This window comes from Sturnira hondurensis, unplaced genomic scaffold, assembly GCF_014824575.4.
Source record: "Sturnira hondurensis isolate 20B ecotype Veracruz unplaced genomic scaffold, ASM1482457v3 Scaffold0006496, whole genome shotgun sequence".
In the NCBI taxonomy this organism is placed as follows: Eukaryota; Metazoa; Chordata; class Mammalia; order Chiroptera; family Phyllostomidae; genus Sturnira; species Sturnira hondurensis.
The window spans coordinates 18,792,122-18,815,312 of record NW_028079127.1 but is presented as its reverse complement, the minus strand read 5'-3'; the positions used below and the strand labels follow the sequence as shown (position 1 = coordinate 18,815,312).

Here is a 23,191-nt window from a genome sequence, read left to right as displayed (position 1 = left end):
ATGGATTTAGAAGCACTATTTAAAAGCCTATGAGCTTTTATATATCCTTAAAGATAACCCTCAACTATTTGTAGAGCCGTATTTTCTTCTGGCAGTATTTATCTCTAAATTATGTCATAATCTCTTTTACATACCTTGTTTAACTTTCATAGACTTGTAAATGAAAAGTTTGCCTTAAATGGCAGTGTGATCCCGATTTCCAAAGTTGTTGAGAAGCACCTTCGTTCTCCTCTGTCAGAGTCAGCACATACTTGGGGAGGAGGGCCCTCAGATCTGTTTCACCCCCGAGGCTGCGCTTCACCCCGCTTCACCCCGAGGCTGCCTGATTTGAGACTCCCTGCTGGGAGTACTTGATCCCTCTGATGCTCCGAGGGACAGGGGTCTTGAGGGCCTCTGACTGTTTTTAAGTGACTGTTTCCCCGTATGGGTGTGCCTGGATAGCAAGGAGCTCCGTGCAGTGTGCTTAAAGGGGGAAGGGGACACATGCTGCTCACCTAAGACAAGGCTAAAGCAAGACGCAAATGAAGTCTTGTTTTTAAAGTATAGAAAGGTTACTAGCAATTTGGAAAACTCGCATTCACATCAATATTTATAATGTTCTTTGCTTTATTTACTTATTTGGTTTATAAGAGCTGTCCTTGACTCTAAGTTCTTGAGACATGATATGATTAAAATGTGGAGAACATTTTTTTAGAAGTGAGATGGTGGCAGTGATTCATTAGAAGAAACAGCTAAAAGAGCAGTTTTTCTATGACCTCGCCAGGTGAAGCTGCTGACTTCCGTCTTACTCCCCAGGGTAAGCAGAGACTGTACCAGCTTTGGTGTCCCCGGGGTTTGTCCAGAGCTCGCAGACCCTGGTTGTTTCCACAGTGTGAGAACAGCACTTGTTCTGTGCTGGGGACACCACAGGCTTCCGAGGAGCCGTTGTGAGAGGAGTGCTTCCTGCACTGGGGAAAAGCCAGAAGCAAAAATAAGTTGCTGCTTTTTGAATTGTGTGTCTGATCACTCCTTGGCAAGGCTTGACTTGAAAGGTGGTTGAGATCTTGAAACCTTCCTGTTTCACCTCTCCCATTAAATAAATGAGGAAACTGATGCTCAGTGAAAGTACTTAATGGCTAAACAAAGAAGCCTGGGTTTCCAGACTCCAAGCCACTGGCCTTTCTGCTCTATTACCAAGCTTCTGAGCACCGGTCTTCCACTGCCAGACTCTGGGGTCTTTGTGTCAGAGAATTTCAGAGCTGCTCAAGGAATAGTTCAGGTCTTTATTAGTGTCCTCAATGAGAGACACTTCTTTATAGAAAATTGTCTTTGCTGTATAATGTCGCCCATCTTTGTTAAAAGTCCTGGTCAGTTTACTGCCTTGGCAGTTTTGCTGCAGAAGTCATTAGTGCAGTCCCTTCCAGTCAGATCCTAAGAAAATGCAGAGGGAACTGCATCGTTGGTTTGGGCGCTGGGAGTAAAAGTATCATTGAGCAGGAGCTCTGTTAGGTGCAGCTTTAGTGCATGTGGTTGCTTTCCACTGTTAGCCTCTTAGATATGCAGCCACCGACCTAGCTCTTAGCAATTTCAGTATCGTGGACATTGCTGAACACAAGTAAGACAGGTAAACAGTTGACACACTGGTTTTCTTTGTGTTTTTAAGTGACTATTAACTATAGCTTTGTGCACACATCTTGGTCTAAGATGGATTTACATTGTTAATCCTCACCGAGCTCTTCTGTGAAAGGTGGAGGTGGGGAGGAACTGGGCCATGTTGCTGACCCTCCGATGTTACACACAGGAATATTGTCAATTTGTCAGTGTTGTCGATTTGTCTGGTTGTTTTTGTGGGACAGTCTTTAATCTGAGATGAAGTTCAGTGATAAAACAGTTTTCTGTGGCAGGGGTCATATTAACAGAGAAATTGTATAGACCTGGTTACTGTCAAGTTCTTTGGCTTGAGAGCTGGCTGATTGGTAGGAAGAACACCAAGTGTCGCAAAGGGACTGGTGCATACCGGGCAGGCGAGTGCGCCACTTCCCTGAGTTACTCACAGAGGCTCCTTCATCCTGAAGACCAGGCCTTAGCATTATTTGGCATGTGCCTTCATCACCCAGGGTTTCAGAGCCAAAAATGAGATCCAGAAGTTCCAGGACTCCAGCCCCTACATTGTAGGGCTCACAAGATGGGATGGGGTTTTTATAGCCTCCACTGGTGGCTTCTTCAGCTCTTTGTGTGCCTTTTTACCTGCTCTCTTGTAGAAACTGAAGCCTTCTTCCTCTCATTTGTTACATTTTGAGGTAGAGAACAGCTGCTCAGGATTCCTTGGGCTAGCTCGAAAGCTAGGTGTCTCTCCCAGCACCTTCAGTCTACACCCTCACAAGTTGCACTTTGCATGTCTTGGCCAGTGTGGCTGCTCAGAAAATGAGATGAAAGGCAGTCGTGGGCACACGAGTAAATCTTTGCCAGTGCAGGATGATAAGATGGCACCCGTTGGTTCCTTTTTCCTCTGCCCTCCAGCCACCATCTCAGCTTCTGGAAGCTGTCCCTTCTTCAGCTGTCTGCTTCCACTTAGGCTGTCTTGAGGTCTGTGAGTTCCTGTTCACCCAGAGAAAGACATTTGACAGCTGTGGAAAGACAGTGTAGGTACATGAGCTGGGCTTGCAGGGCTTCTCTCCTCTGCAGACATCACCATGGCTGGATTCTGGCCCCCAGCCTTCAGGTTCATGAACTAATTGTAATTGAGTCTACCAAGTGATTAGGCTGTAAAAAAATTACTTTTGGGTGGTTGAAGTCCCAGACACTGATTATCTGACCAGAATGCGAACTGGATACCATATGTCTGCATTTTAAGGCACTGTGTTGATGGATCCTGGTGTTAATGGCACCTGGCACATCACATGTGTAGTTCCTAGGTTTCTTGGGGAGCATGAGCTCAGCTGAAGCAATGAGATGTCTTGGAGGTGGGCTTCAGTGGAAGGTGTTCCCTCCCCTGGCCCAGCTGTGAGAGTACACATTCCCAGTGTCTGTGGCTCTTTTTCACTTTCCCACCCCTCTCCCTCTTCCCATTCTTATTCTCCAACTTTGCTCGTTACTGTCTCCTTCTAGCCATCACTCTTCTGATTGTCATAATTATCATAACATCTTCTCCCAGTTCTAGATGTTCATTTATTGCTCATCTCCCAAGTTTTTTCATCTGTGAGGTTACTTTCTGCGGACCTATAGACCAGCACCAAAATTTACCTTGTTAACAGCTAACTTCATTCACAGAGTCTTGGAAGCACTTCCTAACTACATCTAGGCTTGACTGCACGACCTTACAGCCAGTGGTTGCAGTGGGGTCCCTTAGGGACAAGGAAGGGGGCAGTTTCCAGGAGATTCTTACTTTGTGCAATACTCCTAGGGTACAAACAATGAGCGAGAAGCCAGCTTACCTCAAATCATCTGGAGAGCCTGAAACGCACAGTCTGAGACCAGGCTCACTTAGTGTCCCCAAACACCCCTCTTTGCTCCCAGTGTGGTGGTTTTCTGCAGGAAGAACATGGTGTCTGCTGGCTGCTCACTTTATAAGCTGTTGCTAGGTTGACCGATCACATTGCTTCCTACACTTTGGCATACTGGTAGCATGGAATACAGCACCTCTTAGCTCATTTATTTCTAGCTGGTGGGACACCTTGACTGACACAAGGTCTTTTTTGGTCACACTTGTTTCTGGGCTGCCATTTTTTTCTGCATACTTTTCTGGGTCTCTAAATGAGCAGCTTATGTAGCTCATCCCTCCCATTCAATATTCAGTAGGGCCCGGCCAGGCTCTGGGTTGACTGCTGGGTAACAGAGAGAAAGGCAACTCAGTCTCCCAGACCTCAATCTGTATTTACAGACTAGTTCTCTGGGTTACTGAGGTCATCTTGACTTAAATTTCTTTAGCTTTCTAGAACGTTTCTTGAGAATAGTATGCATTTTCCTCATCAATATTTTTTTTCCAAGAAAAGTGCTGAACTTTGCATTTTTTGTTTCCTTTTTGTTTCCTCTCTTGGAAACGGTGAGACTCTGTTTTGTCTAGCACTACAATGCAGGGTGGAAGTGTGGGGCTAAGGAAGAAAATGCTTTTGTTCTTGCAGGCCTCATCATTTCTCTCCAGCTTCTTCGTGGAGACATGGAACAGATAAGGAGAGAAAACCCCGTGATATTTAATAGGGGATTGGCGATTACAAGAAAATTGGGATTTCCTGATGTCATCATGCCAGGTGGGTAGAACTTCCTAGGGCTGGGGTGAGGGAAAGGTGAGGAGGATGGATTCCAGTGCTTGTCTCATGAGCAGCTGGGAAACTGCTGTGGAGGAGCCCTGGAGCCAGGATCAGCCTCTGCACCCCAAGTCAGGTTGCTGATGACAGTCTACAGCCAGTGGCCCCTTTGGCTCTTGTTGGCATTTGTCTTTTTCCAGAAGCCCCCACATCACATTCACCAGTGCAGCATGACAATCCAGCTGCCGGGCTTTGTTGTCTCCGTGGAGGCTGGGTGGTGGTGACCACCATGGAACTTCCTGAGGGTGCCTTTTACATTGTGCTTTCATCACAGGCAGTAGAAGAGAATTGTCTCACAAGAACTTCCTCTTTACAGGGAAGACTATGTAGCTGTAGTGTTGATGAGTCCCACTTCATGTAGGAATAGCAGATGCATTTTAACGTGTCAGACAGTGGTGTCAATTAGGTGGTGTGAATTGTATGGCTTAGCCATCTTCTCAGGAACTTTCTCACCCGCCTTGTCTACTGCCGGCTGGAGAGCCAGGGCAGAAAGTGGGAGTACACTGACCCTCCAGTGGGAGTCCAGCAGGTCAGTCCCAGGTTTATGTTTTCAGGTTTATGCAGGTGATGCTGGAGAAGCGGGTCAAAACAGGCCGTCAGAGCCAGGGGTGCTGCAGGGAGTGAGGGAAGGTGGAGAAGTGTCTCAGATGGGTGGCAGGTGGTCTGATACACAGAGAAGATGCGAACAAGGGGAGGGAAATCAGAACAGACAAAGAGCTGTTACCTGGACAGATTCTAGGAGTTACGAATTTGCCCTTCCCACTGTGTTTTAATGATCCGCTAAAAGCTTGTTTGCTTTTGTGTAGAAGGGCCAAGCCAGACTAGACTGAATTGTGACTGCTGTAAATTTCACCTATTTGGAGTTCTCCATGGTGCTCTAAATTCTCTTCTCGTAGATGTTTGCCAGCACATACCAAAGGGGAGCATAGAGAAGGCCCGTGTGCTGGATCCCAGCTGCCTTCCCCCTTCCCACACTAGGCCCAGACTTGTTTTCTGTTGCCTTCGATACCTCTCCATAGACACTGGAAGCAGAGCAGCCGCTATGAATAGCCTTCATCTTCTGCCCATGCACTAGAGGAGGGTCTTTTGTGTGGGAAACCTGGGCCGCTCAGTCAATCCCATGTTTATTTTTAAATGCTAAGAAGACCTTGTGCTTACGAAAGGTCCCTGTCTGGCTGCCGCAGATGTGATAACCTCCACAGGATGTTTCTCCATCCGTCTTGACACCATTTCTCAGCTGTCTCTAGCCCTGGTTACTGGGAAAAGAAGATCCCAGGCATAGTTCCTGGCTTCTTGGCAGCACGTCATGGAAGAAAGAGTAGGTGGTTAAACATTTGTCTGGTGATCTATTTTAATTAGATATCAAGGCTCAAGAAGTGGAGTCATATATTCTAAGAGGTACACTTAAAGTCTGCTCTTTCTTTTAAGGATTTATTTGTCTAAGACTTAGACATTTCTTCCTATCAGTCTTCACACGGTCATAGCATTAAAACCAAGTGAGAGGAAACTAGAAAGGAACAAGCTTTAGTCAAAAATATTTTTTAAGCAAACTTTGATTTCAAAAGTGACATTGTCCAGACTTCATCCGTGGAAAGAGATCTTTTTGCGAAGCACTCTGCGTCTCTGCATTATTGGCACACAGGTTTATAAAGGACTTCCGGGTATGCTAGGCATCACCATGGGAATCAGGTGTATGGGGCACTGGGGAGGCCAGCCGAGGTAAAGGGGGCTTTCCCTCCCCTGGGCAGCTAAGGGATCCGGGGACTTGCCCCATGAGGCCAAGATACTGGCGGTCCTGGGAGGTCCCAGCCAGGGCTGTGAGGATGCTGCTTTCTGTGTTGTGTGCCTTTGCGTGCAGAGTGCTGCCGCTGAAAAGGGGGGTGGTTCACAGGCCAAAAGCCGTCCTTCCTACGTACTCTGTCTCCGCCTCTACCCTCTTCCCTTGAGGGAAGAGCTTTGTGCACAGACGGCCACTCCTAGGGTTGTGAGCTAACAACTGCCCGCCCCTTAATGCACCCCAAGGTGTCATCAGAGCGGGTGTTCCATCCTCGGGCAAGGTGGCAGGGCTGGCCTGCAGGTCCCGCTGCAGCAGCAGGAGAGTGGGGAGTGTTTTGACACTGCAGCCGGCCTGTCTTGGGAGAACATGGTAAGGAGGCTTTTTGTGAGGATTCCGAGCTCTGGCTACCTGTCCACCTGCAGCTGGTCCACCTTCTACCCGTGGGAATGTTGTCCCTGGGCTGCAGTAGTCTCAGCCCTCGTGGTGCGGGTGTGACCAAGTTATAAGACGTTGAGGCTTGCTTCTTGACACACAGGTATATGGACAATAAACAAGGAAATAAATTGTGTTGGTAGTTCTCAGCCTTTCAACACTTAAGTCTGAGAAATTAGAGTAAATGTAAAAATTAGAATTACCCATAAACTGTGATGCTTATTTTGAAACTACCCAGCACTTGGCAGACACTCGTTGGGAGAGCTGAGGGCTCTGAGTTATGGTGCTGTAACTGTACTGTTGGAGTTCAGACAGGCTCTAGCCACACCAGTAGCAACATACCATTTCAGAAGAGGTCTTTGAAGTGGTCCCCTATTGCTTTCCATGGGTGTGCATGTGCATGTCACATGACTGCTGTGAACAGGAGATGTCCTACTGTGTGCCATAGCTGAGCTCCTGACTTCTAGTTATAGAACAAATAGATATGGGGATTTAAGCCAAAATTTGAAACCTTCTGCCTTTTGTTGGTTTGTCACATTTCTGTAGTACTTCCTTCTTCCTTCCAAATTTGTTTTAATTCAGTGCAAAAGCTAATACCTCTGTCACATACCTTTGCTCCTTTCCTAGATTTTTTCAATAATGTGGTCAGGACAGGATGGGAGCAGGATAGGTGTTCAGGTGAACAAGTCGATGTTAACACGGTTTCCAGTAATTCACTTGTCAGAATTAGCCCCCCCGCAAAAAACCCTTAAAAATGCTCTTGGTCAAAAGGCTGCAAACCAAAAGGGATGATTTAAAATCTCCTGCCCAGGAAAAGGCTGTACCTTCTCCAGACCATGCCCGAGGCAGCAGGGAAGTGCCCCCACCTCTGCCAGCCCTCCCTGACCCTTCTTTCTCCTGGAGGGTGTGTTCTCCGGAGGCAGCAGCAGTACAGGGTTCTGTCATGGCTCTGTGGGGGTGATGACATTTTAGCTTGTTTCCGAAGCCTTGAATTTTAAGATTGTCATTTACCGTGGGTGATGTGGAACTTGTTTTTCATTAGTTTAAACGGTTTTCTGTCTTGCCAGAAGAAATCTGCCCTTTGATTTAGTATGTTCTAACTGCTGACTAAGTTTTTTCCTAAAGCATAGTTCTCTAACTTCAGTATGCATCATAATCACCTGTAGAGCTCGGAAAAACACAGATTAATGGGCCCTTGTCAAGAGTTTCTGATACAGTAGGGTTGGGGTGGGACCTGACAATTTGTATTCCTCACAACCTGTCAAGTAATGGTGATGCTGCCCGTTTGGGCCCCAATTTGAGAACCATGCCCTAGCAGGTACTTTGCTTTAGAAATGCTTTGCCCTTCTCTGAATCAGACCTGGCACAAGTACTATTCCTCTCTGGATTGCCCTGAACTTGACCATTAGAAGGTAGGGATGGAGGCATGCTGTCCCCCTCTAAGGGGGCCCTCTGATTCTTGCCCTTATGCCCAGAAATACACTCTCTCCTTTGCTTTGATCCCTGGTAAAAAGTGCATGCTTCACTGCCGACCTGCAAGTGATGTTTTATTCTCTCTTCCTGTTTGTCTTAACTGTTCTTGTTTCTCTCTGTGCTGTCCCCTCATTCTCGCTCCTTTCTTTCTGGTGCAGAGACGAAGATAGTTGGGTGTAAGTTTCTGCTTTTGTGTGTCCTGTTCGCTCTTTGCCTGCTGTGTTTCCATCTTCATTTGTTTCATGGAATGTTATAATACTGGGGTGGGGTGTCATGTACATTATTAATCCTTCATCAGCCTCACCTTTTGGGGTAACTGACATAGCATAAGAAGAGAAACTACCAGCCCCGCCTAGAAGACTATGACTTTGGGTTGTTATTAAGATCTGAGGAAGTAAAGGACGTGTTGGAATATTTAGAAAACCTTAACCAGCCCTAGGTGTACAGCTAAGGGATAGCTTTTTTTAAAAAAATCCTCACCTGAGGATATATTATTGATTGTAGAGAGAGAAGAAGAGGGAGAGCAAAACATCAGTGATTGCTTCCTGTATGTGCTCTGACTGGGGAGCAAACCCACAACCCAGGCATGTGCCCTGACCAGGAATCAGACCTGCACCTTTTCTGGTGTATAGAACTTGGCTCCAACCAACTGAGCCACCTGGCCAGCACGACAGGGAAAGGTTTTTATGAGACAGATCAGGTACTCCCATTGACAAGAACATGAGAAGGCTTATTCTGAGCTATAGAGAATCAGAAAGGCAGAAAGCTGGTCTTTTCAGCTCTGCTGGACTCATCTCATACAAAGGGCAGACACACAGAGACATGGTCTTTGAAAGAAAGCTCTCCTCAAGGGGAGTGATGGAGGTGTTTATCACCTGTGATTCATAGGACTTTGGCCGTCTGAGGGTCAGACGAGGCTCTGACAATATAGCTAAGGAATGGTTCGGAATTAGTCACATCTGGCCCCACAGCAGGGTGAAAGATCATCACATCGCCGGCCCATGAAAAGAATAACCACATAGTGAGGTCACTGTGTGTATTCCTGTCATCCTGTCAGAGTAGGGAATGCCACTGATTTGTAACAGTACAAACCAGTAGACGTGTGACACTGAAGACACGGTTAGAAAAGTGAGGGATCTGTCTCCTGGATACTGTAAAGAAATCCTCCCAAGAGTCTTGTTTCTTTTTTTTTTTTTTTTGGCTCTTCCTCAAAATAAGAACTTTCACAAAATAAAATATTGATTGTAAGTCTGAAACTGTCCAAACTGAATGGTTGTTAATGTCTCTATATTTCCACGAATGCTGTCTAGAGATTTCATTCCCATTCTGCTGAGATAGAACTGGCACCATTACAGGTAGGCTGCTGTGACTGCTGGGAGAAAGTTCTAGTTTTATAATGAGTACATGGTCTTAAGGGAAAGAAAGCACTGTCACAGAAGCCCCCCCTCCCCACCGCACCCTATCCAGAAGTAGACAAGTCATAAGTGTAATACAGTATTAAAACAATTAGCCTTGAATCCTGGACTGTTTTTCCTGGAATAGAATTCTGCAAAGACTGGGTCAGTGTGGCTCTGAAATTCCATGTAGGCTGGAGTGTCTGCAAAGAGTGTGCTGCTGACAGATGCTCTGGTGCCTGAGCTGGATCTCAGAGATTCTGAAAGCTGTACGAAGACTGCTCTCAGAGAGACCTGTGCCCACGCTGCACCCACTCTGTTTCTCCAGAGTCATGCAAAGATGCAGGTCTTCAGAGGGTCAGACCGGACCACTGAGGCTGACAGTTTTCTCTGCCTGGTGGATGCAACTCTGTCGGAGTGTTCCTCAGCCCCAAAGATTTTTGGTGGCTGAAAAGCACTGTTTCATCTAAGACCCCTCACTCCATAAGGACCCCAGAATGTTTCAGGCCAATCCCTGACATAATAAGACGGCCTGAGGTTCATTACCCTGCTCCTTCCCAGTAGCTGTTTGTGTAGACTTATAGGAATCTGGATTTTTTTTTTTATTTTCACCCAATGACGTGTTTATTGCCATGTTTATGCACCTGGACCAGGGACTGTACTTGCAACCTAGGTATGTGTCCCGACTGGGAATCACACTGGCGACCTTTCAGTCAGCGGGGAGACGCTCCAACCAACCAAGCCACATCAGCCAGGGCTGGGTTTTTTTGTGTGTAGTTGCAGTGTAGCAAAGCTGTTGACACGTAAACACATTAAGGCAGGTATTAGCAAACTATAGTCCACTGGCCAACAGCCTGTTTTTGTACTACCTGCCAGTTAAGAATGTGGTTGGGTTTTTTTCCCCCACATTTTAAAAAGATTTTGGAAAACAGGTGACAGAGACCTGTGAGACCCACAAACCCTAAAGTGTTTACTCTCTGGCCTCTTAGAGAAAAAAATGTGTCAACTGCTGCCTGCTCTTAACCCCCTGTTGTCCTGACATGCAGCTATATATGCCAACAGCTGGCATTGGCTACTTTGTGAAACTGAAAGGACAAAGACTATTTATTCTGAGGCGCTTTTACAAAACAGCCCTATTCATTCATCTTTCCATTCAAAAACCTCTTTCGCATGTTAACTGAGCACTAAGCACTCAGAGGTGTAAGGCATTGCTGGTGTTGTTGGATGCTCTGCCAGCCTTAGGAAGCAGAAGACACCTAACAAAGGGAGCCAGGACTGCCCTCAACAATACCTCCTCCCACTTCCTGCAGAAGAGCTTCCCCATTGATAGCCCAGGGTTCCTCCATACTGGATAACAGCTACATAGCCCCCTACCCACAGCCAAATCTCATCAGCATCTTCCCATTAGTCCTCCCCGCCATGTTCTGGTCCTCTGGTGTTAAATCCTGGAGAGCATTAGAAACACCTGATGATTTTTTAAAAAATATATGTACCCAAGCCCCACTGAATTCTCATGGGTGGATGCTAGAAGTATTTTAACAAGCTCCCTAGGTGACCCAAATACAGCCTCACCTCAAAAACCACTGCGCAGGCCTTCTCTTTCCTGCGTGTCTTTATCCCCCTCCTGGCTGTTGGTGCTAGAGGTTAGAGGAGCCTCCTGGAGACAGTGCCTTAACCCAAAAGCATGATCCCACTGGTAGGCTGTGTGCACACGTTACTTGCACAAGTGATGACTGAAGAGTGGGAAGCCTTGGGAGGCTATCTGTGAGGCAGTCCTGGGTTATCAGATCCCTGGAGCTTTTCACATTTGCTTGTTCTTGGGTTTTCTCTAAGTTCCAGGAGAATTAGTAGAGAGCTTAATTTAAAAGATCCCCCAAAGAGCTTTTGACAAGAAGGCCCAGCAACGTTAACACTCACAAAGTGCCCGTTCTTGAAATTGAGGCTGCAATTTGCAAAATTGTAACCCATAAGGCAATTTTGTGCCTGTTCTGACTGAGAGCAGCCCTGGCCTAGACAGGTCTGTTCTCCCAGCTAAAGAGCAGCCAAAGGCCTAGTGAAATCAAACTACTTCAGTCTAACTCAGAGGGTATAGTTACCTTCATTGACAAGTTTTCTTTTCTTTTTTTTAAATATGTTTTATTGATTATGCTGTTACATGTGTCCCATTTTTTCTACCCTTTATTCCCCTCCGCCCTGCACCCACCCTCCCACCAGCATCCCCCCCTTGTTCATGACATTGACAAATTTTCTAAGCTAGATGATCACCAGAGGCATTCTGCTTAAATAGAAAATGTTTAAAGAATGAAAAGTGTAGGAATATGTAGCTCAGTCCTTCCCTTTGAAATTGGCATTTTAGTGTAAGATGCCCTGGAGGAGCTGCCGGAAACCGTGAGCTCACTCTATAAAACCAGCCCAGACCAGATTCTGTCATTATCAGTCCCCAAGACGATGCCCAGTTTTGGGTTAGTATTCTGTCTCACATATGGCTAGGAAGTTTGAAATGTTTCATTTGAAGGATTCAGTTATTGCAACATGGTTAACTTGTGTGTAGAGCCACAGAAATTAAATTTTGTACAGTCTAGAATACTGGTGCTGATGGGCAGTATCCGCTTCTCAAAATCTCTAGTGGGTTACCTGGAGAGTGACTTCCAGAGAGTGCTGGTTTAAACCTGGGTGATATTTAAACAAAGCACCTATTCTCTAGGTTAGATATTAAGATTCTCTAGACTACTCCCTTTTTTTGCCAAATGAGCCCAGAAATTGAATTATTATTAAACTCCACAGTAAAGCTAATGTGTAACTAAAAGGATTTTTATCAGAAGAATGCCCAGAAATGTGTGTTTCAGTTGTTAAAAATTAAAGGTGTAACCAACTTTGATTTATCCCATTACAATAGCAATAACCCATAGTGAAGTTCCCAGTTATTTTTTTCTTTTTTATTGAATTTACCGGGATGACATTGGTTAATAAAATTATATAGGTTTCAGGTATATAGTTGTATAATACGTCATCTGTATATTGTACTGTGTTCACCATTCCAAGTCAAGTTTAGTTCCTAGCTAATTTTAAATTTTACTTTCAAGACTGATTTATTGAGCTTCTTTCCTGAGAGTAACAAGCTAATGAGTTTGAGTTTTCCTTCGCCCCCTGCTTGCCTTCGTCACCCTACCACATACCTTAGTGCTCTCTCAGTGATATGCTAGAAGGGCCCAAGCTAGGATGTCCATTGGAGGCAGATGAAAGTTTCAAATTCATCAAAATTTAGAGTAGAGCAAGGATGTCAGACTCATTTTCACCAGGGGCCACATCAGCCTCGAGTTTGCCTTTAAAGGGCCAAATGTAATTTCAGCTCCTTAACAGTTAAGTTACATTTATACAGTCTTAGAATTTATTTTGGTCCTTTGAAGACAGCCACGAGGCTGATGTGGCCCCCAGTGAAAATGAATCTGACACCCCTGCAGTAGAGTCTCTACTCAGCCCAAGAGGTAAATCCGTGCAGACAGCCGGGACAGCCATCCTCAAGGCTGCCCACCTGCTCCACAGTTGAACTTGTGTGTGATTTTCGGAACACATTTTCCTCTTCTCTGCATGGTAGCCTCGGGGCTATTTGGGGAGCAAGATGGCTTTCACACAGAGAAGGTTCTCGGCTGTCAGAGAACAATTAATTCCCTCTTATGGGTTGCCCTCCCTTGCTTGAGCTATAGTATTTTGAGAGCTTCATTGTGCAACCAGATAATCATGACTGCACTCCTAGGGCAGGAAGGTAACCTGAAGAATAGAAAGTCTGGTCGTGAAGACCTCAAAAGCCCCAGATATGTGCCAGTCCTAATCTGTCACTATGCCATGGGTAAGAGAGCCTCACACTCTCACAGGTAGAAAAGAGGCCATCGGCCATCATTGTGCATCTGACCGGACCAGAAAGCTCATTTGCTAACCCAAACAAAGCCTATTTATGTCACCATGATTCCAGGTAATGAGTATATTTAGATGTGCCAGTGTTTCTAAGACATGAAGTAGAAAGAATGTCTGGCTTCTGAATTGGCGGCTTGCTTTACAAGTTAATTGTTCATCACCTCTCAGTTGATTTCTTCAGGCCGCTAATACATCTTCACTTTGGCCTTACGGGGTTGTGTTTATTTGTTTGTTTGTTTGCTATTTTCTTCCTTGGAAGATTCTACCCCGCCCCCCACAGTCTTTATTATGTTTTTTTGAAAGCTAAAAGCGCTTCTTCACAGTGTGACTAAAACTCCTCATGTTGCAGAGTTGGAAGCTTAGAGCAGCCTAAATAAGCTCCTCTCGTACACAAACAGACAGTCCCATTCCTCGTAGAAAGTCAGATGTGATGCAGGTCACTGCAGATGGGCAGCGTGAGCCTCTCCTGCCTGTCTCGAGCAGCAGGACAGGCAGCATGGGCTGGAGCCAGACCACAGGGCAGCAGCGAGAGCTCCCCAGGCTGTTGTCTCAGCGCTTTAACACTTGTGCTTCTGGAAGAGTGTCACCTGCTCCCAGAGCACTTGTAACAAAAAGAAGATGGGACATGTAGTCCGGTGACCTCTGCCGGGCACTCCAGCAGGGAATGGGATTTGGAGTGAGGCCTCCAGAAGGAAGAGGTAGTATAGCCTTCAGACAGACTCAGAAAAGGGTTAAGGACTGCAAAAAGAAAACCTATAAAAGGAAAAAGAAACTTTTTTCTTTGAGGGAAATGAAGGATTAGTTGAGACGTGGACCATACAAGATTAAAGTTGATTCTCAGATCGTCCCTTTGTGGGAGGCTGAGATTGCAGTTACCCCCCTGGGGAGAGAACCTGAGCAGTCCCTGCCCTCCGAGAGAAGATTCCCTGCCCTCCCACACTGTGCCCCAGCTGTGGTAGGCCCTTCAGAACTCAGATTCAGAGAGCACGTGGCTGAGCAAGCTGAGCACTGTTCCACTGACACTGGTAGGGTGTCCATCGTTATTAACCGAGCTTGGAATGCCCTGTGCATCCCCAAACCCTGGAGGCTCCAGTTGCTAGCCTGATCCTCCATGCAGATGGGACAGTGTGGCTTCTGTCGTCACGGAGACATGGCATTTCTTTCCCCACAGGCGATATCCGCAATGACCTGTACCTAACCTTGGAGAAGGGGGATTTCGAGAGAGGGGGCAAAAGTGTACAAAAGAATATTGAAGTGACCATGTATGTGCTTTATGCAGATGGAGAAATCCTGAAGGTAAGGCTTTCCAGCCAGTGTGGAATGCAGGCTAACCCTGAAGTAATCCTGCTACTTCCGTGGACTTGGTCCAGAGATCCATCCCCTCAGGCAGGACTGAACTCGGATCACTGCAGATGCATCCTTCCCTGCCCCCACCTTTGTCAGGGAAGCCCTAGGTGTGCTTTGATAATGACTTCCAGTGTCAGCAGCTTTGTGGAAATTCTTCTAGGGTCTGACCTGATGCCTTCCTGCTCCAGTTTAGACCTGTTACCTCTGGTTCTGTCCCACCTGTTACTTCTGCCATTCTGCCCAAGATCAAGGCTGCTTCCTTTGGTGTCCTGCTTCCTTTTTGTTCCTTGAGCTAGTATAGGAAAGTTACATATGCTCTTTGGTCATGGGGGAGACTCGGGTCCTCACTTGCTGGTACCAAGTTATGTGACAAGGAGCAGCAGGCTCAAGCCCTGAAAGACTGCTTCCAGCCAGTGTACTATAGGGGTCATTGGAAGTGAAGACTGGGGGGGCTGTTTTATTGTTGTCGGTGTGTCGGTTTTTTCTCAGTCATGTCATGGTGAAGTCCCTGGAAAATCACAAGACATCATTTGTAGAGTGCTTGGTAGATGGCAAATCAGTCTTCTCCAGACCTCATTTATGTATGTTGACAGCAGCCTTGCGAGGTAGGCAGGACAAGAATGATCATCCACATTTTATAGGAAAAGGAGGTAAAATTAGCCAAAACCATCTCCCAATGCCAGGAAAAACTAGAGGAGAATGTTGAAATGGTGGTCAGACAATGATTTGTCATTTTTAAAACCCACCTCAAGGACTAAGGCATGGCCATGATTTGCATGGATGTCATACTGAGGTCAGAAGAGCCGTCAGGTGTTCACCTGGCCCCGTGCAGCCAGGGAGCTGCTTCTGAGTGTATGTGGTGCAGCTTCCTGTCCTCCGGGCAAAGGATGCCGATGCCGGCAGTCTTGAGGACTGCATCTGCACGGTAGTATTTGGGAACTGGGGTCAAGTTAAATCTCGTCTACCTTGGACAAAGTCAGCTGACAGCATCCTAAAATGCCAGTGCAACACTGGGCTGAGGAAGGTTAGGAAACAAGCTCTCTGTGCTTTGTAATTTCCTTATTTTTCTCATCTGGCATTGTGCCCTGTATGGCTGACTTCTCCCAGGGAGGCCCCTGTTTCCTTTCTCAGGGGGCATGTAGGGCGTGCCTCAGCAGTTCAGATGCATAACCCAGCTGCCTTCCAGTTCATGGTGCGCTGTGTGCAGTTAGTTACCTCTGCCCCCAGGGACATAAGGAGCACTGTGACTGCTGAGTCCTTATACCATCGGCACAGTTGTTTCCAAAAGTGTTGAATTTAAGCCAAATGAAGTTTCTCATCTTAATAGATTTCTCTTGGTGGGGAAATGAGACCCACACAGAGGAGAAAGTGTCCTAGTGACAGAGAAATTGGGCGGGGGGGCGGGGGGGGGGCTCCTTCCAGGAAGTTGACACCTTGTTTTGCCCCTCTCTTCCAGGATTGCATCAGCTTGGGCTCAGGAGAGCCCAACAGGAGTTCCTACCACTCGTTCGTCCTCTACCACAGTAATAGTCCTCGCTGGGGAGAAATCATTAAACTGCCCATCCCCATCGACCGGTTCCGTGGCTCCCACCTGCGCTTCGAGTTCAGACATTGTTCCAGTGAGCGAGACTTCCCTCCACAGTCCTTTGAGGATATGGATATAAGTCCCCTCTGGGATGGAACTGAGAGGGTTCTTACTTACTGTTGGGGCAAGAAAGTAGGAAGAAGTGCCATTTCAGAGCTGGCATGTCACTAGAGGCTGTTCTTTGGACAGTGATTTAAAACCATGGGGTTGGGCATTGGTTCTTCTTAGTGTCTGACCTGGACACTGGGTAAATGCCAGTGTCACTCCCCTTTGGATGTTACCTTTGTGCCTGTCACACTGCTCTTAGAAAGTCTCTGGCTTATCAAGACCAGTGATTTCATTTCTGTCTGGGTCTAGATAGCCTGTGTGCTTTGGGATATAAGTGGAAACACAGTCCAGTACTTTTCTCATTGTTCCTGCAGTCAGACTGATAATTAATGAAAGTAACGGACAAAGAAGTGAAGAGCATAGGTGGTGAGCACGGGGGGATTTCTAAATTTAAAAAGGAAAGTGTGGGGCAAAAGCAGCTAACCCTTGGCTCTGGTTACAGCAAAGGACAAAGGGGAAAAGAAGCTCTTTGGCTTTGCATTCTCACCCCTGATGCGGGATGATGGCACCACTCTCTCGGATGATATCCATGAACTCTATGTGTACAAGGTATGGGGGCTGGCTCTCTGTCACCTCAGCCCTCACCCCCTGAGGTGACTCACTCATGGCTCTTGGTCAGGTGGTTTGCCGGACCCAGGGTTGCATGCTGGTGGATGGCAGCAGGACAGCTGTGGGCAGGCTTTTGTCTCCTGTGTACAGCAGCCTCCTCCCATGGCAATACCCACAGGCCCCTCGTTGCCCGCCCTCTTCCACTTGTAACGGAAGTCTGCTACCACCCCTTTGTGCCGCTGTGGCCTGGGCTAGTGTGTGTGTTTGGAGACCTGCTATTTGAGATCCTGGTCTTTTAGGATAGCTGCCATCTGAGGTTGCTTATACACCAGGTGGAGGCCACGTGCCCTGACGTGTTCTCTTAAAAGGACTGTCAGCCATTTGGGGGAGTTTCTGGATGGAGCACAAACATCAACCCCAAATCTCCTAGGATTTGATTTTTACATGTGGCGTGGTTCAGGAAATACCGTGTTCTCTACTTTTGCCTATAGTGCGATGAGAATAGCACATTTAACAACCATGCTCTGTATCTGGGCCTGCCCTGCTGCAAAGAGGACTACAACGGCTGCCCTAATATCCCCTCCAGCCTCATCTTTCAGCGCAGCACCAAAGAGTCTTTCTTCATCTCAACGCAGCTCTCCTCCACCAAACTCACCCAGAACGGTAGGTGATAGCGCCTGCAGGCTGGTGCCCTCCCTGTCCTCAGTGGCTGATGTTTGTGAAGGGAGACAGAAATTACTGCTGTCGTGCCTCTGTGAGGGGATTCTTTGCATTTGAAACTGGAGGAATCACTTGGCAGTAGCAGCCTGTGAGGTTCCCCATAGTCTCAGCGGCTCCAGAGTGCACATCCAGAGTTTGAAGATGTGTTTTGGCTTTGCTCTCAGCACTGAAGAGGCTGTGGTGGTGCAGCTGTTTCTCTTCCTCTGGACCCACCTGTCCATGGCTGGGAGAGTCTGGACTTTGCTTATCCTGGGCATAGCCAGGGTTCAACATCTTTTGGGCTTGCTTTCTAGTGGACCTCCTTGCTCTGCTGAAATGGAAGGCCTTCCCAGACAGGATCATGGATATCCTGGGGCGGCTGCGGCATGTCAGCGGAGAGGAAATTGTTAAGGTACGGCGTCCCCTGTGCTGCCTGAGCAGGCATCTGGGCGGAAGGCCTCCCTGCCCCCTGGGTTCTGCCAGCACGCCTCCAAGACCATGTCTCGAAATGTGTGATTAGATGAATAGGCTTAAAGTTTTTTTAAAGTCAGCTTCTTCTTTAAAAGTAGTTATCGCATCAAGTTTACCTTTCAGAAACTACATGTAAACCCTATGTTTTGACTTGTTTTTCTTCTTAGAAAGCAAAATGATCGTTGAAGGACAGTAGTACAGCATCCCCTCAGAAACAGTCCTTCTGTTTGTGCTGCCTGCATTCCTCTAGGTCTCCTTTCCTTCCTTCCTTTTTTTTATTTTTTTTAACTTTTTTATTTTTTAAAGATTTTATTTATCTTTAGAAGGGAAGGGAAGGAGAGAGGGAGAGAAATACTGATGTACGGTTGCCTCTCATGCCTCCCCTGCTGGGAACTGGCCTGCAACCCAGGCATGTGCCCTGACTGGGAATCAAACCGCGATTGTTTGGTTCACAGGCCTGTGCTCAATCCACTGAGCTACACCAGCCAGGGCCTTCTTTCCTTTCTTAAAGTCTGTCTCATTTTCCTTACTTTGTAACCCTCTCACCACACACCAGCCTGATGTCTTTCTGGCTCTACTCTATTGATTACCTAGTAGAACTCTGAATCCGCTCCACTGACCCGCAGCCGCTGATTTTGCCCAGGCTCTCAGAATCCACACTAGGGAAACTTCCTTACTCCTTGCCTCCGCTGTTTTCACCAAGTACCTTTGTGACATTTCCCAGCTAAACAGGCAGACAGCAATACTGCCAGTCCGCAGTTGTCTTCTGTAGGGCTCCTTTGCACTTGGTAGAGTGTTGGCTCATCTGGTTTTAGCTCAAGAAACCGCCAGGTACTTCCTGCTGGTGAAAGCCCCGCAGGTAGATTCTGCACTATGGATTGAACTCCACTGCAGAAACTGGAGGTGCTTTTGGGGACCGGCAAGAGCAACAGAATGTAGGATAGAGATGAAATCTCAAGAAGGCCACTTGTCCCTCCTGTGCATTCTCAGCTCTGTTGTTGCAAGTATCACATCACTTAGCAATGTGCTGTCTGTACTTCACTTTCACAGCTCCAGTGACTCCATGAACACACAACATGGTGTTTCCCAGTTGGGAACAGTTTTAAAGCCTGTGTGCCTCTGTGTACCTTTATGAAGTTGTGTATGAACTCTGTTTGAATTAGTCGATCAGAGTATCATACATTTTAGAAAGATCTTAACAAACAAGCTAATACTGGTTTTTTAAACTTAAGATAAATTCATATTTCGGGCATTTTTTCCTACTGAACATATTAAAAATGTCTAGTAAACAGATAAGGTATTAGAAAAGTGTGATTTTTAAAAATGGGTTGTTGTATTTCTCATGAGAACATTCTACCAGCAGGTCCAGTTTTAGCATCAATAATTTGTCTCAAGCCACCCAGAAGAGAATGTGAAGAGAATAATGTTAGTATTGTAAAAGATGTTTTTATTATGTTTTAAAGATTTTATTTATGTATTTTTAGAGAGAGGAGAGGGGGGAGAGAAACATCAGTGTGCAAGAGGCACACCAATTGGTTGCCTCTCACGTGTCCCCAACTAGGGACCTGGCCCACAACCCAGGCAGGTGCCCTGACTGGGAATCAAACCAGCGACCCTTTGGTTTGCAGGCTGGCACTCAATCCACTGAGCCACACCAGCCAAGGCAGACATTTTCATTTTTATTGGAAAATTTCAAACCTACACAAAACTGGCGGAACAGTAGAAAGAGCCCTACATGCACCCATCACCTAGCACCAGCAATCGTCAACCCATAGCCAGTCCTGCCTATCTACATCCCTGTCCCTGCCTCCCACCTTACCTGGTTTTTAAATAAATTGCAGTCATGGTATTATTAAATTGTGTTTTGACCAACAGAATGTTAGATTCGATTTTTAAGGAGTTCTAACATCCCGCCCTGGCTGGTGTGGCTCAGTGAATGGAGCCCTGGCCTGTGAGCCAGAGGGTCACCAGGTCAATTCTCAGTCAGGGAATGTGCCTGGGTTATAGGCCAGATCCCCAGTAGGGGGGGCACAAGAGGCAACCACACACCGATGTTTCTCTCCCTCTCTTTCTCCCAGCCTTCCTCTCTGTCTAAAAATAAATAAGTAAAATATTTATAAAGAAAAGAGACTACTAGTATCCCTAGCATACAAAAGTATTTATTCTCTGTTGATTTTTGAATCTTTGAAAGAAAAAGGCACATGCTCTAAAAAAGGAACAACAACGACAAAAACAGTGTTGCCAGATTGTTTATTCTCATTGACAGCCCTTATCAGCTGCATTCTCCCTCTCCTGGGACACTGGTTTCTAGATTAAAATGCAGTTTCCCTAGGCAAGGCCTAGCTTATCACATCCTTATCCAAATGGCCTCTACAGAGTTAGGCCACAGGAGACAGCAAGGGACTGCCGAACCTTTTGAGGTCCCAAGAAAGTGAGCTCTGTTTCTCGAAATAAATGTGGCATCAGAATCACTTAGATTGTCTTGGTTTTAAAATTTGTGTCCTATATGGATGTTCTAGGTTTTATAGTCTCTTTCCTTAGAAGTTTAGCACTTACACCACACGGAAAGAGCCTCTCTATGTTTCTCTGGGCTATAAGCAAATCCCCCAAGTCCACCTAGTTAGCCCTATACTGGGTGGAGATAGGTGCTATGTTATTTTTAAGTGGGGCTTTGAGACCTTAGATCTTTGACTTTGTTTATTGGGAAATAAATTCACTGGTGCGTGGAAATTTGACTATGTGTACCAGGTCCTGAGAGCTGAGCCCTCTGATTTTTATGCTCTTGCAGTTTCTGCAGGACATCCTAGATACACTCTTTGTGATTTTGGATGATAATACAGAAAAATACGGCCTGTTGGTGTTTCAGTCTTTGGTAAGTCCCTTCCTTCCTGGCTCGCTTTTTCCCGTCACATATTTTTAAATGAGGGAAATAATTTATTCAGCTGGGTTCAGATGCTTCCAATAAAGAAGGGACTGAGGAGTATCACCCAAGAAGATCAACCAACCTACGAGGCTAATCCCTACAAAATCAAATTTGAAGAATTCATGACAGTCAGGTCCCGGCCTCAACTTTGTAGTTCTGATACTCAGTCTCATCACTAGTGCAGAGTTGGCTAGCTCCTGAAATAGTGACCTACACCAGTAAAAGGCCCAGAGACTAATATAGGAAACCAGATGGTCCACTTTTTCACTTACAAAATTGGATATAACCACCAGGAAAAGCAGAGACTCCTGCTGGTCTGAGCATCACACTTTCTGTCTGTGAAGTTGTTCAGGAACCAGAGTCTCAGGAGGTTGCTTAGTGAGAATAGACAGTGACTGGACTGTTGAGTGCTTTTTGCTTAACATACCTAATCCTACAGGAGTGCATCAATGAACACTTCTGTATATTCAAGGAGAACCAGGTATCCAAGGAACCTGATAGATGAGGAGCAGAGGCAAGAACTGCACTTGCATAGGTTGCCCCTTTGGCTTTCCTTCTTCCTCACTTCCCTGGCTAGCCAGCCCCATTTCTGGAGGGTGCGGCCTTTTGTAGGCTAATTTGGCTCCGAGAACAATAATTTTTTCCTCTTTTTTCCAAGTTTGTTGAGATGCAGTAGTATTTATGATACCTACACAGGTATTGCTTGGCCTTCCCTTAGTTCATATTGTACACCCAGTTTTATTATGAAGAGTCTCAGAGTAATGGTGGCATAGACAGATGAGCCCGAAGTTTGGGTTGGGAGTCCAGGAGTGGTAGGAATGGAACAGTCGAAACTGCAATTGAGACACAGAATGGAAATCTTACATTCACTGCCCATGGGGAACACTGGAGAAAACACAGACAGTTGGCCATTCGTTGAAGAAGCAAGAGTTCTGTTCTGTGCTGGGGACAGGTCTGAGGCCTCCAGTGAACCCTGATCCCCTCCGTTTCTCTCAGGTATTCATCATCAACCTGCTCAGAGACATAAAGTATTTCCACTTCCGGCCTGTAATGGACACGTACATCCAGAAGCACTTTGCTGGAGCCCTGGCATACAAGTAAGTTTCATTTGGCACCAGCTTACTGTTGTTTTTCCAACTTCATTTAATTGGGGTAAAATCCATGTAACATAAAATTTACCATTTGCACATGTACAGCTCAGTGGCATTAAGCGCATTCACATTGTTGTACAACCATCATCACCATCCGTTTCCAGAACTCTTTTCCTCTTACAAATCTGAAATTCTGTGCCCATTAAACACTAACTTCCCATCCCTCTCCTACCCAGACCCTGAGCAACCTTCAGTGTATTTTATTTCTCTTTGAATTGTCTAGTCTAGATACCTCATATAAGTTGAATCATACAATACTTGTCTTTTTGTATCTGGCTTTTTTCACTTACCATAATGTCTCAGTGTTCATTCATGTTGTAGCGTGTATCAGAATTTCCTTCCTTCCTTTTAAAGGCTTAATAATGTTCATCGTATGTGTGAGCATATACCACATTTTGTTTATTCATTCATCTGTTGATGAATATTTCGGTTGCTTCCATTCTTTAGCTATTGTGAATAGTGCTGCTATGAACACGGATATGCAAATATCTCTTTCCGACCCTGCTTTCCGCCCTTTTGGGTACATGCCCTGGGTCATATGCTAATTCTGTGTTTAATATTTCGAGGAGCCCCATACTGTTTCCCACAGTCTTTGTCACTTTACATTCCTGCCAACAGACTGCGAGCGTTCCGACTTCTCTACATCCTCATGAACACTTGTTATTTTCTGTTGTTTTGGTTTTCTTTTCCTTTTTATTTGTACTTTAAGATTTTTTATGGCCCTTCTAATGACTGTGAGGTGGTATCTCACTGTGGTTTTGATTTTCATCTTCCTAGTGATTAATGATATCGAGCATCTCTTCATGTGCTTATTGACTATTTGTATTTCTTCTTTGGAGAAAAATCTATTCAAGTCCTTGGACAATTATTGAATCAGGTTGTTTGGTTTTCGTTGTTGACTGCTTGGGGTTCTTGATTCATTCTGGGTAGTAACCCCTGGTTAGGTGTGTGATTTGCAGATATTTTCTCTCCTTGCCTTTCACTCTGTTGATTGTATTCATTGATGCACAGAAGTTTTCAATTTTGATGTAGTCCAGTTAATCTATTTTTTATTTTGTTTTATGTGCTTTTGATGTTAGAACCAAGA

The 23,191-nt window shown here is 45.9% G+C and overlaps 1 protein-coding gene across 7 annotated transcripts in view; it reads left to right on the top strand.

Moving 5' to 3' along the window:
• DOCK3 (dedicator of cytokinesis 3) overlaps positions 1-23,191 on the top strand; it is a 301,329-nt gene that overhangs the window by 201,985 nt on the left and 76,153 nt on the right. For all 7 annotated transcript variants that reach the window (XM_037049608.1, XM_037049606.1, XM_037049605.1 and 4 more), the window contains 8 exons: positions 4,101-4,226; positions 14,443-14,567; positions 16,075-16,237; positions 16,754-16,860; positions 17,352-17,523; positions 17,874-17,971; positions 20,819-20,902; positions 21,950-22,050. In XM_037049608.1, the coding sequence (XP_036905503.1) occupies positions 4,101-4,226; positions 14,443-14,567; positions 16,075-16,237; positions 16,754-16,860; positions 17,352-17,523; positions 17,874-17,971; positions 20,819-20,902; positions 21,950-22,050 (976 nt within the window). The remainder of the gene's footprint in view (positions 1-4,100; positions 4,227-14,442; positions 14,568-16,074; positions 16,238-16,753; positions 16,861-17,351; positions 17,524-17,873; positions 17,972-20,818; positions 20,903-21,949; positions 22,051-23,191) is intronic.